This window comes from Neofelis nebulosa, chromosome 2 (genome assembly GCF_028018385.1).
Source record: "Neofelis nebulosa isolate mNeoNeb1 chromosome 2, mNeoNeb1.pri, whole genome shotgun sequence".
Classification (NCBI taxonomy): domain Eukaryota; kingdom Metazoa; phylum Chordata; class Mammalia; order Carnivora; family Felidae; genus Neofelis; species Neofelis nebulosa.
This window is the reverse complement of record NC_080783.1, coordinates 26,712,854-26,731,138: the sequence shown is the minus strand read 5'-3', so window position 1 is coordinate 26,731,138 and position 18,285 is coordinate 26,712,854. Positions and strand designations below refer to the sequence as shown.

The 18,285-nt window shown below is 33.7% G+C and overlaps 1 protein-coding gene across 8 annotated transcripts in view; it reads right to left on the bottom strand.

The window, feature by feature from the left end:
• The window catches only part of KANSL1L (KAT8 regulatory NSL complex subunit 1 like), a 132,792-nt gene that overhangs the window by 66,513 nt on the left and 47,994 nt on the right, over positions 1-18,285 (bottom strand). For all 8 annotated transcript variants that reach the window (XM_058706475.1, XM_058706485.1, XM_058706495.1 and 5 more), the window contains one exon: positions 15,390-15,511. In XM_058706475.1, the coding sequence (XP_058562458.1) occupies positions 15,390-15,511 (122 nt within the window). The remainder of the gene's footprint in view (positions 1-15,389; positions 15,512-18,285) is intronic.

Sequence of the window (18,285 nt, the reverse complement as noted above, 5' to 3'; positions counted from 1 at the left end):
CCTCTTCAGATCCTCCCTCCACCTCCCTCCCTCCCTCCCTCCCTCTCTCTCTCTCTCTCTCTCTCTCTCTCTCTCTCTCTCTCTCTCTCTCTCTCTCTCCTTCCCCCACTCACATGCACACCTGCTCTCTCCCTCTCTCAAAAATAAGAAAAAATCCCTCAAAGGATAGATCCTTTCTGTTTTCTAGGCAGATAGCATAATTTGGCTTTAAAATGAATTAAATAATTGAGAAGGGAGAGCAGTGAGGGTGGGTTTACATCTTTCTCCATTTCCACTGTCACTCATTTCCCTAATCCAAGCTTGTGTCCAGAAATACTCCAATAGCTTCTAACTGGTCTCCCTCATCCACACTTTTCCCCCTTCAGTCCCTTGTATACCAATCTTGTGGGAAAACAAATCTTATCCTGCTATGCTCTTTCCAAAGACTAGGTCATCCCCTTTTGAGCTCTGATAGCACTGTTCACCTGTCCGCCACAGCATTTTTCATGGTGATAATTTTGCATTCATTTGTATGATTATCTGATTAATGACTGTCTTGCTTTCTAGACTGTAAGTAGTACAGGGAGTATGTCTGTTTTGTTACCCTTGTATCAGAAGTTCCTGATATTGTACCTTGCATACTGCAGATGCTCAATAAACACTTACTGAATAGAGAAATACACATTTATCATTCCAGCTCTGTGCTTATATACGGTGCATGGACAACACACACTACACCTAAATAATCAGCTTAGTGAATGAGTAGACATTGAACACTTTAACCTAAGAGCCAAAATAAGTTCTAAACAGAAGGTTATGAGAGAGCTTTTATTAGAAAGATATATATTCAGATGGCCTTGACTTCTATTCTAAATCTCTCTTTGGTTTACAAAAGGTAGTTGTTGGTAGTAAAATATGACATATCTTATTTCATCTTATAGTCAAGTATGTCCAACATAAATTTATAAGAAAAAGGTGATGAGAACTATAAGATGTTCTGATTTGTAAAAAGAAAAAGGCATCAATCAAGTCTAAAAAATTTCTTCTAATCTAAAAAGTGCAAAATGACTGAGAGCTTTATCTAATAATTAGAAAGTTGTGAATTCACATTAACACTAATTTATCTAATAGTTATTTAATGACTTTCTGAAATCACTGGTTTTCTATTAAAATCCTAGAAAATCTTGGCAGTTAATATATTTATGGATAATATATTGCATTCAATTTGCTTGTACAGAGTATAAATGGAAAACTTAAAGTCAATTTTAACAGTATATTCCTATACTTTCATTACTACAGGAACCAAAGGCCCAGAAGTCACTATCAAAATCATTTCCTGCTAATATTATGTACTTATTTCACAATAAATAAAACAATCTAAAGATATAGGGACACCTATTAGATTTTGGGTGTTATCTTGGTGGTAGTATTAACGGTAGCAACATCCTGCTGATAGTTGAATTTACTATCTTGTTTTCCCTTGATAGTATTTGGAGAAATGAATGCATCATACACTCAACTCAATGACATTCAGGATGGCATTAACCAATTTAAAATAAATTACATAAAATAGGGCTTACATAAACTTACTAAAATGGTTCACTAGGGGCATTACTTGTCTTCCAAGCAGCAAAAGTAAAACACCTCTCTCAAATGACCAATGAATCAAGATCAAGATAACAGGCATTAATCTGGTACAGAGAAAACTGTACTTTCGCCAGGTCATTTCCCCTACTCTAGGTATTAATTAGAAGAACTGTACCCCTTACTCAAAAATACAAGTCTCGGGGCGCCTGGGTGGCGCAGTCGGTTAAGCGTCCGACTTCAGCCAGGTCACGATCTCGCGGTCCGTGAGTTCGAGCCCCGCGTCAGGCTCTGGGCTGATGGCTCGGAGCCTGGAGCCTGTTTCCCATTCTGTGTCTCCCTCTCTCTCTGCCCCTCCCCCGTTCATGCTCTGTCTCTCTCTGTCCCAAAAAAATAAATAAAAAAACATTGAAAAAAAAAAAAATACAAGTCTCTTCAACTCTAGCAATAAGAAAATGTTTTGAAGTACAATGTAAAACAGCATTCTAATTAGATATATACCTATTCTCAAGAAATAAAGTATATCTTAATGCAGACATTAAAATGGAAAGGAAATATTTTAAGTAGAAAAAGCTTCAGATATAATGTTAAAATAACATCTAAAAGTGCTTCTAATAGAGCTCAACTATGAAAATAATGTATAAAATGACAGAAAAGAAATACACTCTGAACAATATGATTTCCACTTTTTCAGTATTTTGTGAATTTTCCAATTTTCCTAAAATGAGCTTGTACTGTTTTTCTAAACAAACATATCATCTGGAAATCATTTTTTTTTTTTTGTATTACGGACTTTTTTTAAAGATTAAAAAAAATCTTTTTTTAATGTGGACTTATTTTTGAGACAGAGAGAAAGAGAGAGACAGCGTGAGCAGGGGAGAGGCAGATAGAGGAGACAGAATCTGAACCAGGCTCCAGGCTCTAAGCTGTCAGCACAGAGCCCAACACAAGACTCAAACCCACGAGCTGTGACATCATGACTTGAGCCAAACTCGGACGCTTAAGTGACTGAGCCACCCAGGCACCCACCCTTTAAGATTTTGTTTTTAAGTAATCTCTATACCCAATGTGGAGCTTGAACTTATAACCACGAGATCAAGAGCTGCATGCTCTCCCAACTGAGCCAGACAGGTGCCCTTGTATTAGAGAATTCTAATAGACTTTTAAATGACTACTTGAGAGTAAGAGACTTAGGAGATAATTACCAAATGTAATATGGATTTTGTTTCAATCCTGATTCATAAACCATATTTTATTAACCATAAAAAGATAATTTTGAAGGAAATCTGAATATGAATAGAAATTTCACGATAGCAGCACATTATGGCTAATAATATAAAAATAATAAGCAGATGATAATACCATGGTGGGTATGTTAAAAAACAGAGTTGGTTAAAGAAATAAATACACATAAGTATTTATAAGTTAAAATAACAATCATTACAATTAAAAAAAAATTTTTTTTTAACATTTATTTATTTTTGAGACAGAGAGAGACAGAGCATGAATGGGGGAGGGGCAGAGAGAGGGGGAGACACAGAATCGGAAGCAGGCTCCAGGCTCTGAGCCATCAGCCCAGAGCCCGACGCGGGGCTCGAACTCACGGACCGAGAGATTGTGACCTGAGCTGAAGTCGGACGCTTAACCGACTGAGCCACCCAGACGCCCCTACAATTTGATTTTTAAAAATTCACATAAAACAATGTGTCAGGAAGGGAAATAGCTGAAATGAATCAGGAAAATCTTGGGAATTTTTTTAAGTAAACTCTATCCCTGACGTGGGGCTTGAACTCACATCTCCAAGATCAAGAATCATATGCTCTACTGACTGAGCCAGCCAGGTACCCCAAAATCTTGGGAATTCTTAAACCTGGGGAATATGTGATTTAATTTTACTATGCTTTCTATATGTCAAACTTGTCCATAATAAAAGGTAGAGAGTAAAAGAGACAATTATAGTGCTATCTGCTATTTTTATCCTGACAACTTCAAGTGGTTTTTTGTTTGTTTGTTTGTTTGTTTGTTTTTAGTAATCTCTACGTCTAAATATGGAGCTCAAACTCACAACCTGAGATCAAGAATCCCATATCCTACTGACTGAGCCATCCAGGTGCCCCTCAAATAGTACTTTGGTTTTAAGGGGTTTTCTGACTTATTTATTCTTGAGAGAGAGAGAGTAGGTGAGGGGCAGAGAGAGAGAGAGCATGAGGGTGTGAGCAGGGGAGGGGCAGAGAGAGAGCAGGAGAGAGAGAATCCCAAGCAGGCTCTGCACTGGCAGCACAGAACCCAACATGGGGCTTGAAGTCATGAACCCTGAGGTTATGACCTGAGCTGAAAGAGTCAGATGCTTAACCAACTAAAGCACCCAGGCACCTCTCAAGTGGTGCTTTTTAAACCATTAAGCAAAGAGACTATGAAACCAATGTGGTGGTTATATTTTTGTGAGTATTGAGACCTAAAGTTTGTCAAACATCTCTAGCTAATATATAGTTTGGGAGATATGGTTCAGATTCTTCAATATAATCTCTTAGCTGTTTTTCTGACATGTAATTTGTTTTAAAGTTTGAAATGGAGACTTTCTGTTTTACTAATTACTATTTTTCATTTTAAAGGAAAATTTGGAAATAGAAAAAAGTTGAAAAAGGATTTCAAAATCCCATCATCTAAACACAAATACAGCTTTCATTAAAATTATATCCTTCAAGTCTTTTTTTCTATGAAATGTTCCTATACAATGGTTTCGGTATCCTGATTCTTCCACGTAACATTCCAAACTAAACATGTTACCATATGATTTTTTAAATACATGATATTCCATCCACTGGTTATAACACTATTTAAACAGTCCCTATAACATTAAGTTTTAGACTTAGAGGTAAAAAGAAGAATTTTTACAAAAGAAAATAACTCCTACTGTCATTACTTAAAAAACACAGCTGGGAAATTTTATTTCCTTATTGATGCCACACATTCTCTATAAAATCAGGTTTTAGAATTACAGGTAAGAAGGGGAAAGAAATGTTTTTACAAAAGAAAATAATTCCTACTGGCATTACTTAAAAAACACAGCTGGGAAATTTTATTTCCTTATTGATGTCACACATTCAGCTAATATGATAATGTGTTGCTCATATGAATCCAAAATTATGTTGAAAATATCAGCCTAGAATATGCAGCTAAGAGGGTTTTCTTGTGCGAAGTAACTATTGAAGATACTATAAGTATAAAAGAATTACTTTCTATGTAATTAGTTTGCCAGTTTTACTGCAGTTTTTCAATTATGATACCCAATTAGAAGGAATGGTTGCATTTCATGAGATAATTACCATTAGTGGAAATAAATAGCATGGCAATGATTCATTGGAATTTAATTTCATATCATGTTCTGGGTCTCATTAAGGCAAAAAGAAGCAACAATAACAATAATAAAAATCTAGACATTACTTCAAATAGAAATTCACTTTCTCAGAGATAATAATACCCCATGGGGTAAACAAGGATCCATTTACATTTTATCTTCATTTTAGAGTAGGAGATCTAAAAACTAATAACTATCTCTGATGATGATAAAATGTAATGCTTCATTTGTTTGAAGACTCAATCTTTTCAGTTTTCTCAGTTCCTGGTGACTCATCTTAGACCCTGTTGCCAAGATGAGTAAAGCTAAAAAAAACAATTCTAACTTCTGGGAGATACTGCCATTAAATAAGAGGTGGGGATTGGCAATCAATGAATAACAAGTGGGCAAACAGGTAGCCTGGAAAATAATTAACCAAGTGAATTTACTTTAGATATTGTGAGAGAACAGTTCAGTAGGATATTGTAAAAATGACCTGAAATGTCTTTTAAAAATTATATCAAGCATTGAGCTACCTCTATGTGATCCACTAAAAATTAATAAACAGAATAGTGCCCAACATTTAAAAATTCAAAACTTGAATTTCTTCTAACCTAACTATAAACAAAAATTATGATATAATGTAATATAAAGCTAGAATAAGTATGCCTTATTAGAAGAAATAAGTGAAGTAATAATAATAATCTTCACTTATGAGATTACTTACTTGGCAACCCCAAGTAGCTAGAATATGGATGAAATCACAAAAGCTTTTTAAATAACAAAAAAACCTCACAGTTCACTCCTGTTACTGTTAGGAGAGGCATTCTTTCTTACTAAGAAATGTCTCTTATAGTATAAATCGTTCTACCACTTTGGTTATCTACTTTTCTGGTCCAGAGTTAAGTTAGATGAGAGGAAACAGAACTGCAGGAGATAACCATGAGAGCAATAACCAAAGCATCAATCTGACAAAGGGGGAGAAAAGACAAATAAGTACAATTTTTTTTTTTTTTTGAGAAACAGAGAGAGAGAGAGAGAGAGAGAGAGAGAGCGAGCAGGGGAGGGGCAGAGAGAGGGAGACACAGAATCCAAAGTAGGCTCCAGGCTCTGAGCTGTCAGTACAGAACCCAATGCGGGGTTGAACTCATAGACCAAGAGATCACGACCTGAGCCAAAGTCAGATGCTTAACAAACAGAGCCACCCAGGTGCCCCAGTACAAAATATTTTTTTATGGAATGCTGATTACCTGCAAGAAATCTTGAAAGACATTTCATTCATTCAACGAACATCTATTCTGCCCATTATGTGACTCTCACTGATGCAGATGCTAGGAAAATAGCAGTTAATAACTCAGACTAAAAAAAACTCCTGCTTTTATGGAGCTTATATTTTCTCATCCAAAAAGACAGACAATAAACAAGTAAAAAAAACCAAAAAAAAAAATAAAGCAAAACAATGTCACACTTGTTATTTCATTTGATTCTCACAACAATCCAGGAAGCAGACTTTTTTCTTTTGAACTGTGACTTAGAAAGTTGCCCAAGATCACAATGCTACCAAATGGCAGAGTTGGGATTGAGTCAGATTTGTCTGATTCCAAAGGTATATGCTTAACAATGAATTTTCTCATAGTACCCGATCAGAGTTTAAAATTATGCATTTATTTGAGTATTTGGTTGATGGTATTTTTCTTCAACTAGAGCCTATATTGTGAGGACAGAAGCCACATGTATTTTTATTCAATATGTATCCCCAGTGCCCAATCCAATGCCTAGCACACTGAGGTCACACAGTAGATATTTTGTGAACTACTAAGTGAATTCTTTTACAGATATACAACTATTAATCTCCATAGTCCATGAGAATGTGGTCATAGTCATGAGCCTGAGTTATCAAAAACTGAATTCACCACAGTGTCATCCAAGAAAGGCAATATGCAATAAATTTTACTTCAACAATTCTTGGCTTATTTGAAAGTTTCTAGCGTTTGAGTAGAATCCTCATTTCTCCCACTGTCTCGAGTACCTCTTTCATATTAACTTCTTTTATGCTTTTAAGTTATGTTGAATAATTTGTCTCTATTCACTATGTCTCTTGATATAAGCTAACATAAAATGACTACATCCAAAGCAAATCACAAAGTCATGTGACAAAAAGACACATTTTAGGCTGTGTTGAAATCTTTACATTTTTATTGTTCATTTGTTTCAAAAAAAAAAAGAGTTCCCCAAAAATAAACATTTAATTGAAAAATATTAGTACTAGAAACTATAAATAGTTGTGTCCCAGTAAATTTAAAGAAATGAGCTATAAAGAGATTAACTGACTTGCTCAAGGTCACAAAATATCTAAAACAAAAAGAATATATAAAAATGTATACTCTATACTCTCATAACCACAGGTTACCCCAAAAGAACTAAATTATAAAAACCACTATTAACTGGTTAAAAATGAATACAAGTTAAAACTTTTTTAGGGGGGCAGGGAGAGATTAAATGTCCCAAAATGATCTTTTGAGAAGGTATGTTTTATATAATTTGAGAATAAAACCCAACACTATGTTTACCCTGAATTTTTACACGCTTGGTTCAATTACAGGGTACCATACCCACCAGGCAGACCAAAGGTAGGACAGCAACTTATATCTCCCCAAGAGACATGATGGAGAAACAGATGGTATCTCTGATTTCCAGTATCTATATGATGAGTGTTCAGTAACAGGTGGCCCTACATACGCCTTAAAATCCTTATCATAACCAAGACCACTTTGAAGTACTCTTAAAAAAGTAAGGATAGTTTTAAATCAATAACTAGTATAATGCCAGGATATAAAAGACATAACAGACTACCTATAATTTTAATATACAGTTTTAACATACATAATATGTTCTTACATAAGAATATCAATGGTTAACATTATTTGGCTATTTCTTACATGCCAGGCATTGTTATAAGATTTCTGTATGTACTATCTTATTTACTTCTCATACAATCATGTACTATCTCTCAGTATTTAACGTTTACTGCAAGACATACCTTTAATTCTCAATGATCTGTTTTGTGGTATACGACATTTTAATAGACTAACATGTACCTTTTAAGATAATATGATTGTAAAAATTGGGTAGGAGTGGGAACTGAATAAGGGCCAAATGTTGTTAAGATTTTATAAAATTTTTGGAGCAGAAAGAATGTAAATATTTAGGCACCATTATAACTTTTAAGAACTATAAAGTAAACATATATTATTTATCACAGTAAATCACTAAATTTCCTATCATTTTTAAGTGTACCTTTTGCCTATATCTACATTCTGCAACTTCCTATTATTATACTGCTATTATTAGGTCTGATATTTGAATTAACTTACACATTTCAGTTGAGTATGCACCTCAAAATTCACAAGTGCCTATAAAAGAACTTTTCGATCAGAGGGACAATTAAAAATACACTACAGCTACATGTCCTTTTTATGTTTTTTAGGCATTCTTCATCTGCTTTCCACAAGTATGTATGAATGCTTTCATTTAAAAAGAATGGATATCCTAGATTAAGACAGATTTGACAGATAAAGGGCAAAGGTTATAAAATCAATTAACTGGATCATTCTCAGGGTAAATGTCCGACTTCAGCTCAGGTCATGATCTCATGGTTCATAGGTTTGAGCCCTGCATCGGGCTGTGTGTTGACAGCTCAGAGCCTGGAGCCTGCTTCGGATTCTGTGTCCCCGTCTCTCTCTGCTCCTTCCCCACTCGTATTCTCTCTCTCTGTCTCAAAAATAATAAACATTAAAAAATTTTTTATTGTTTTTTTAGACCTATTATGGCCACTGTGTTTTCTATTTATCATTTTTAAAGTGTATAATTTGTATCCTATCTTTCTGAACTTTTTGATTGTGAAATATGTTACCTATAGATAAAAACATAAAATGTTTATCTTATGTTTAACTTATGAAGCAATGCCTCACCTACTCCTCCCTACTCCTCCTACTCCTGTCCCATAATCGTCACTCAGGCCAAGAAATGGAACATTACTGGCACCTATGAAGCCTCCTCCCCCACCACGTGGACTTCCTCTTCATATTTAGCATAGAAAGATAAAAAGTTAAATCAAAATCAGTACTTTTACCAGTGCCCTGAATAATTCAAGGACTTGAGAACAACTTCAAACCATTTTCTTCCTCCTGACCTACATGCTATTGTTGCCATAGATTTTTTTTTTTCTTTTTGGCCCCACTAGACATGTTTTACTACTGTTTGTTTAAATATACCCATATAATTATTTACCATTTCATTTGTTCTTCATTGTCTCTTGCATCTCCAATTACTCCTCTAGTATCATCACTTTCCACTGCCTGACGCACACCCTTTATGGTTATCATTATAATTAGAATTTACTAGTGACATACTCTTCAGTTTTGATTTGTCTGAGAACATTTGTGTTTCACACTCAGGCTTTCAAGATGTTTTCTCTGGGTATAGAATTTCTAGGCTGGCAGTTTTCTTTCAACTCACTGAAGATCCCCTTCCACTGCACTGTGGCTCTTATTCTTGAGAAGTCAGCTGTTAGTCCAACTGTGGCTTCAGTTAAGGTGATATCTTCCTCCTTCCCCCCTCCATTATTGCTTTCAAATGTTCCATTTGTCTTTGTTTTCTCCCCATTTCCTCTGTTTCTATGGACAGATTTTTTTTTTTTATTTGTCCTGCTCAAGAATCTGTGTTTGGCTTCCTGAATTTGGTGTCATTTATCAGATCAGGTAATTTTTCAACCAAAACCTCTTCAAATATTGCTTCTGCTCCATTCTCTATCTCATCTTCAGGTCTCCATTTAAGACTTACTCAATATGTTTCACTTGTTTAAACGACTCTTTGTTATTTCCCACAGTTTTGTCTCTTTTCCTACAATCTGGAATTTTTCTTCTAATCTATCTTCTGTTATATGTTCTCTCTTCAATAGTGTCAATGTTGCCAAACTTACTTATTTTTTTAATATTTATCTTTGAGAGAGAGAGACACAGAGAGACATAGAGAGAGACAGAGAGGGAGCAGGGGAGGGGCAGAGAGAGAGGAGACATAGAATCCTCTGGGATTCCAGGTTCTGGGTTCCAGGTTCTGAGCTGTCAACACAGAGCCCAATGTGGGGCTTAAACCCACGAGCCGTGAGATCAAGACCTGAGCTGAAGTTGGATTTTTACCGACTGAGCCACCCAGGTTCCCCAATCTTACTTAGTTCTTTAATTTCAGTATTTTTCAGAAGTTTTATTTGGACCTCTTTCAAATGTGCTACATAACTTTTATAGTTTCTTCCCTGCAGATATTTTCAAGCCTATCTTTTATTTCTAAAATCAGAAGCAGCACTATTTTCTAAAAATTATCAGGGTTTAATAATTCTGGTATCTGAGAACTTTGTAATCTGTTTTTGCTGTTCTTTTCCTTATTCTTACTCCTACTGATGTCCTTACATATTTGATTATATTTAACTGTGTGCTGATCACTGCCTTGAAAAATTATTCCTAAGGATTTTCTGGGGCTAAGAAAGAAGGTGTCTTCTTCCAGTGAAGAACTGAATCTACAATTGCCTCTGCCATCTACCTTGTAGTATGACCCATTCCAAAACCATTTTAAACTAGGGATTCCTTGGATCACTCATTAATACAAATTTGAACTGAAAATCAATGTGCAAGTCCCCACCATGGTCAGGCTATAAAGACAGATAAGTTTTGTTTTGTTTCTGTTCTGCTCAGGACCAGGGCAACTCTCCCCCATGGTGCTCCTATGTGGGGAGGGGGAAACAGTTTTCTTCCTGAGTTACATTTACTCTGAGGCTGTAAACCATGGAGGAAGATTTCATTTCATCTCCCTATCAGAGGCAACGTTTTGATTTATCTTCCTCTCACCCCACAAGCTATTAAAACTTCACTTGATTTTTGATTTGGCTTTGATTTCTCTTTATCCCTCCACAAAGCTATCAAAACTCAATTTTGTCAGAATTTGTCCTCAGACAATAGTAGATGCTGAGCTTTGCTTACTTTTCTCGTTTCTTGCTTTTTCTTAGCTTTTGGCTTAGAAATATCATTAACATTCACTAATTTCTCATTTTCAAAATACCTAATAAAATATTCTTATTCAATCCAACAATTCCACCTCTGGATATATGTCCAAAAAATTAAAAAGCAAGGACTCAAATGAAAACGAAAAAAAAAAGGCAAGGACTCAAACACATATTTCTATACTCATGTTCATAGCAGCATTATTCCCAATAGCCAAAAGGTGCAAGCAACCCATATGTTCACCCAGATATCAATGGACTAAAAAAAAGTATTCTATACATAAAATAGAATTTTATTCAATCTTAAAAAGGGAATGTTGACACATGTCACAATATGGATGAATCTTGATGACCTTATGTTAAATGAAATCACCCAGTCACAAAAGGACAAATACTGTAGGACTACGTGAGATATCCAAAGTAGTCAAATTCACAGAGACACAAAGCAGAGTGGTGGTTGCCAAGGAATGGAAAGAAGGAAGAATGGGATGTTACTCTTTAATGGGTATGGAGTTTCAGTTTAGAAAGATGAAAAAAAAGTTCTGGAGATGGATAATGGTGATTGTTGCACATCAATGAATGTACTTAACTGCCATTAAACATAAAAATGGTTGCAATGGTAAATTCTATGTTGTATACATTTTATTAGGATTTTATTTTTTAATTTTTTTAATGTTTATTTTTGAGACAGAGAGAGACAGAGACTGAGACAGAGTGCGAGTTGGGGAGGGGCAGAGAGAGAGGGAGACACAGAATCCCAAGCAGGATCCAGGCTCTGTCTGAGCTGTCAGCATAGAGCCCGACACAGGGCTCGAACTCACAGACCTCGAGATCACAACCTGAGCTGAAGTTGGATGCTTAACTGACTGAGCCACCCAGGTGCCCCTGTTTTATCAGGATTTTAAAAGTTCTTATTCAAATGATTAATTTTCTTACCTTCACATTTACTGAAATACATAAAGTGAATAGTATTTATATGCTTAAAAGGGACATCTTCAGAAAGTACTTTCTAGTTAAGTGTCAAGTTTGAATAACATTAAATTAATTAAGTCCTTATTCGTGAAAACCTTTGAGTTTTAAAGATTTTTTTTTCACATTTTACATGTGAAGAAAAAAATAACAACAATGCTGAGAAATGACAAAGATATAAGAACTAAATTTAGGCCTCATTCGGCATTTATTTACTTCCAGGATCAAAAGGCTCAGAAATAGATAAATTTCACCTTCCTTCAATACAGATATCTTTAAACCAAAGTTTTTTCATGTATTACTGTAATATAAAATTGTGTGTCCAATTAATTTTCTAAATCTATGGTAATATTCTCAAATGTGAGTACTAAAATAATCTGTTAAATGTATAGAATTTCACGATTATGCATTTGCTTATTTTATAAAAAGTTCAATTACAGACTGCTTTTAAATTCTTACTAGTTCTACAAATATCAGCTAAGTATTTTTTGCAATATAGCTAAAGGGTTAACAAAAAAAAAGAAAACAACTTAGAAACCACAAAACATCATTCTCCAGGGGTAGGCTGTTCATGCTACAAAAAAAGGAGGAGGGGCAGAAAGGGAAATGAAGAGAAGAGAAATGTTTGGTCAATGTCTATCCAAACCTTTACCTAACTCCTATAGCTCCCTTTGCCACTCTTGGCTAGTCACTTTATACAAACAACTGTGACTTCATCCGTTTTAATCTCTGTCATGCCACTCTCTAGGAACACATGTATTTCCACCTGTTTAAAGGCCCCTCCATAACTTTATGATATGTATTCCTATAGTTACCATCTCTAGCTCTTTTCCTTCATTTTAATAAAGATACTTACATTTCTTCCATTTTAAAAACAAAATACCTTTCTTGACCTTGTACATCCATTTTATTTTGGCCTTTACAGCAAGCAATTTTGAAAATGTAACCTTGACTCCATTGTACTTCATCTCCAATTCTCTTACTAGCTCACGCTTGTCTCTCTCCATCATGCCACTACACTGCTTGTGCTAAGGTCTCAATTTATAACTGACAAAGCCAAGAGACATTTTTTAGTACCTCCCTTTGGCATGTGAGACAACAATCACAAACCCTCAAAACTTTCTACTTTTCCTTCAGAGTTATTACTCTGTTATCTGCAATATGTTCCAGTTTCTGTGTTCCTGGTTAAATAGACTTGTATATTATGGTATATATTTATCACAAACAGAATTTTTACAAAAAATTTAATGAAACCAGAAGTATCCCCCACATCTTTTGTTTCACACAGCAGTTTGCTGGTTATGTGGTAACAAAGCATTTAAAAACAGTTAATAAACTTAAACATAAATTATACATTTTAAACAAAATCTCTAATATTCTAAATTTGCTTACCTTCTCTTTAAATGAAAGGTGGCTATATTACATTTTCTAGCAAATGTTATAAAATCTTTTCTTCACAAGAAATGTATTTTGACAACAAATGTGAGAATGCTTTTTGAAAGGAACTCATGTTATATAGAAGGCATTTTGAAAAAATGCTGATTATTGCCAAAAATAAATGAATTAGTAAAATTAATAAAACTAATGAAAACACTTACATATCAGCATACTTCAAAAAGTTGGAGAGCAAACTTTAATCTGGTCTTAAATCTATCAAACAAAGAATTTAAGTAGATTTTGAACCTGTTATAAACTTTTTTTTTCCTTTTTTTAGTTTTCCCCCCAGGCCCCTTCCTAAACTTTCAAAAACAAACTTTCCAATTAATTTGTTGGAATGAATACCTGAGATCAGGAAAGATGGCAATTACTAGCAGATGTCAACAAGAACCTCTGAACTATTAGTAGACAGAATTGAAAAAGTATCATGATTTAGTAAATAAAGCCCATGTTATACCTCTTTCATTTGGAACCATGTTATCTTTATGAGCTATCTTTTCAACTATGACAGCTATTAAAATCAAATATTCAAACAACTTCACACAATTGCTTTATTATTACATATTTTAAATTATTATGTTTCACCTATGAGACTGCAAGTTAGCTAAAAGTGGAGACTGTCTTCTTCATCTTTGTAACCTAGAACTTTGACTATATGACATACAGCAAATAGTTATGCAATATGCTGTGTGAATGAGTAACGAAAAATATAGCCAAGTACATTAAAATGAAAATATGTACACACATGCGTATTTATGTAATAGTGTAATACCTGGTTAGGTAAACAAGTGTTACCTAAAATGGGCATGGCCACAAATCACAATGTTTGCACACCAATTTAATGGTATTTAATGGCTCAACTTGTAATTATGACTTTCTTTTTGTTTTTGTAATTATGACTTCCTTAATTAGCATATGTTCTCATAAATGAAGATATGAGAGTTGTCCTACACAATATGAGAATCTGCTTTCAAAGTGAATCATCAGTGATATAAAGAATGAATATATAAAATCAACAAAAATAAAGTGAAACCAACAGAAGAACTTTTTCTGTAACACAACAATGAATAAAAGACTCAGCACAAATGAAATAGTGAAAGTATCAAAACTTAGATTTTCAAAATAACAAATTAGAAATAACACCCAAATAACACTATATTTAAGACTCAGTTTATATCCACTAATCTCATTAAGAATGTGATAGCTACTCTGCATCATTTTTACCATGGTACAAATGTTCCTTTCATGCCATATTAAACAAAATTTAACAATAAATCATATAATTATTAATATAAATATTTCCCAATCCTAAATTATACTCAGTCCTCTATGGTAGTTAAAGGAGCCCACATTACAATTTTATTTGAAAAAAATTAGATGTACACACAAAATAATATTCTATTAGCATCTTTAATTCTAACTGAATCTTTAAAAGAGAAAAATAAGAAAAATAAAAGAGAACAAAAGCTGTTCCCAAAAAAGAATTATGATCCCATATATATGTAATTGTGTATCTGCTGATAAATGTAATAAATTGCTAATGATTACAGGAATTTTTATATTAACTACATTCAGAAAAAATTTTTTTCCTTATAAAAGCTGAGATACAGATTAAGTGAAACTTAAACTGAATTTTGCGGATGAAATCTATCCATCTTCTGTGTCCAAAATATATCTAGCGTCTTTTTTCTTAAAATGCATTGAAAAGGCCATATAGAGCTACAGAATAGAAAATGTACAAAATGGAACGTGTGTTAAATAAAGCAGTACTTCTTTAACAAAGGGTATCACAGTTTTTCTTTTTCAGAAACATTAAACATCCTGGAAAACTTTATCCCTCGTTCTAAGGTTTACAGTAATCTTAATTATGTAAGTTTGATGCTATCTAAAAATGTATCCATGTTCTATTGATTGTACTCTAATAGTACTTAAGAAGAAAAAAGCAGCTATACTACTTAAAAGATCAAAAATAAAATAAAATAAAATCACCAACGTCAAATTTAGAAACCAAACTATCTCACTGATACCTACCTCCTGGAAATGCCATTCGCTAGACATTTATGGCTACAGGATTTGGAGGATAGGGGTGATGAAGTTGGGGACAAGTTGAGAGGGGCAATCAGACTGTTGATGATTTCCGTCAACTGTGCACTCTGCAAGAAAACAAGTAACCTTTTACTACTGCTAAGTAAGACATGTGAGTTAAGTCTCACACCTTTAGCACCTACTAAATGCTTGACTTTTCATGAAACAAGTAAATGCTTGTATTTTAGTAAATATTTTAATCTCCAAAGATGATTTATGTCACTACTAATTTTTCCATTTATTATAAGTATGTTCACATTTTAAAGTAGTCCTTTACCATATCCATTTTTGTTACAGGTCATTTATCTACTCATCCTATCCTCTTAAAACATTTGAATTTAGCGAATAGCATCTACAAAATATTTCCTTTGAGGCAGCCAAGTTAATAATAACAAAGTCATAGCTATAATTTATTAAGTGCCTACTATGTGCCAGGCACTATACAAAGCACTAAACAGATTATTTCTAATCTTTACAATTAACCTGCAAAGTAATTAGTATTAGAACTACTGATATTACTATTAAAATCAACTACAGCTGAGGAAATTGAAGCTTGAGCAAGGATTATAAAGTTGGTAAGAAATTCAGGCTTGAATCCAATGCCACACTGTTTCTCAATATTTTTCCTAATTCAAAAATATCAGGGTTTTTTTAGGTACTCCAAATTTTCACTGACCCTTACTCCAAATTTAAATATACGTAATATATTTGTAATATGTAATAAATATTAAATTATCCTAAAACAATAACCTACAACAATTACAATAAACATAGGCCACGTCAGTGGAAACAGTACGTTTCTACAGAAGAATGACAACTATTTTCATTACATATGTAATCTGTGCTTATTGTAGAAAAAGGGAAAGTATAGAGGGGCTTAAAAAGGGAAAAGAAAGTCTCCTGCATTCATATTTCACAGAGTAAAAACACTGCTAATATCTTGGTATATATCCATCCCTCTAGACTAAGTTTTCTGAGTATATGTGAGTATATACAACACGCATACACACACACACACACACACACACACAGTTCTAATTTAATCGTGTCACATCAATTTTCTAAAACCTGGTTTTCTCACTTACTAATGTATGATTTTATTGTTTTAAATATGTAGACCTGTGTCACCATTTTTATTAACTGAAAGATATTCCATTATAAAATAGAGGGGTACATAAAATAATTATTTTAAATTTTTCATTTGTATGAAACTAATAACATACTATTAGAAATAATGAGACTAAAGAATATAATAGAACTAAATCTAATATATGAATTCTTCAAAAAATCTTTGAAAAGGACCCTGAAAATTTTTTACCATTTATTTTCTTAAAAAGTAATACATACCAAATGACTTCATTTTAAAAATTATCACTCATTTTTCAATTAAAGCTCATTTTCAAAATCAGTACAAATACAGTCTTTATCCACTTGGTAAGCATTCATTAGTTTAGTCATACAAAGAAATTTATAAAGTATCCCATATTTTTCAGTCCAAAACACTGATACACTCTTTTCATTGTTCCACTGCCAAAAATATCATTAAAAATCTTCTAAGCCCCTGGAGGTAACCGGTTAGGTACATGTGAATAATTGGCTCAGAAGAACAGCATAACAACCAACTCAATCCAGCCCAATAAAAATCACAAATATCTGAGTCCATGTTTGGGATAAGAAATTCATAATAAAAATGAGAAAAAAGTAAAATTAGGAGAGGCATAATTTAAACTCTTAAGATAAAAACTAATCAACTCAAAGTTAAAACACTTACTAGCTATTGGATAACAAGGTTTTTAATGTAAATACACCAGTTTGAAATTTAAATTACCTAAAGTTCTAAAATAAAGTTACCTTTTAATTTATGAATAAAATACATTACCTAATAATGCAAGTATACATTAATATTATAGATCAGTAAGTTGCTTTTTAAAACTCATATCAGTGTACAACTTAATAGTGCCTTTAGTGTTTTAATTGCCAACTCTTTCATTGTTTTGAGATACATAAATAAATTTTGTTTGGGAAGCGAACATTTCTCTAATAAAATTAATTCAGGTAAGTCATCAATACCGGATCTATATTCAAGGTCCACTATAGTCAACAAACAGTTATATACCAACAGGTTATCTTAAGAAAAATATGTGTAGTATCAGGGTTGCCAGGCCTGCCACTTAATTCTCATCCCTCTTCAGCAGCATTTGTAAACAATTTTTTAATTGGTCTACGAAAACATTATTAGCATATGCTTCCAGAGCAAATGACCTGTTCATAGGCAATTTACTAATGACCTCTCCAAGAGATTGCTGGTGTCCCTTTCTGTATCCTTTTGCTCTACTCTTCCTATACCTAAAACCATTACCATTGTTCTCACAACTCCTGGTTCCCTTCTCTTCCAAAGCCTCTGGCACTCCTGTCAGCAATGGGACCAAAAATAAACATGTGATACCCAGGGTCAACTTCACGGGTGAGCAACCTGAGCAGTCACACAAGGCTGCACTCAGAAGGGTGCCATGCTTGCTTAATGCCCTGCTGCTACTGACTTAAAACTCTTCAAAATTGTTTTTAACAAAGAGCTATGTGATTTCATTTCTCGCTAGACCCTGTAAATTACCCCGTTCTGATATTAGTAACTCAGGTCTAACAAAACAAATCGGTGCTAACAAGGAGAAAAAAATATATTAAAAGAATCTCTTTTCAAAGGATAAATAATGAACTACAGGTAAAAAAAATAAAAACGAAAACAAAAAAACAGAAGACCTGACTGACCAAGCAAGTACATTATTCTGGAATGAGAAACAGTTAGGGCCAAACTGAAAGGGTAGTGATCCTATGGGATGAGAGA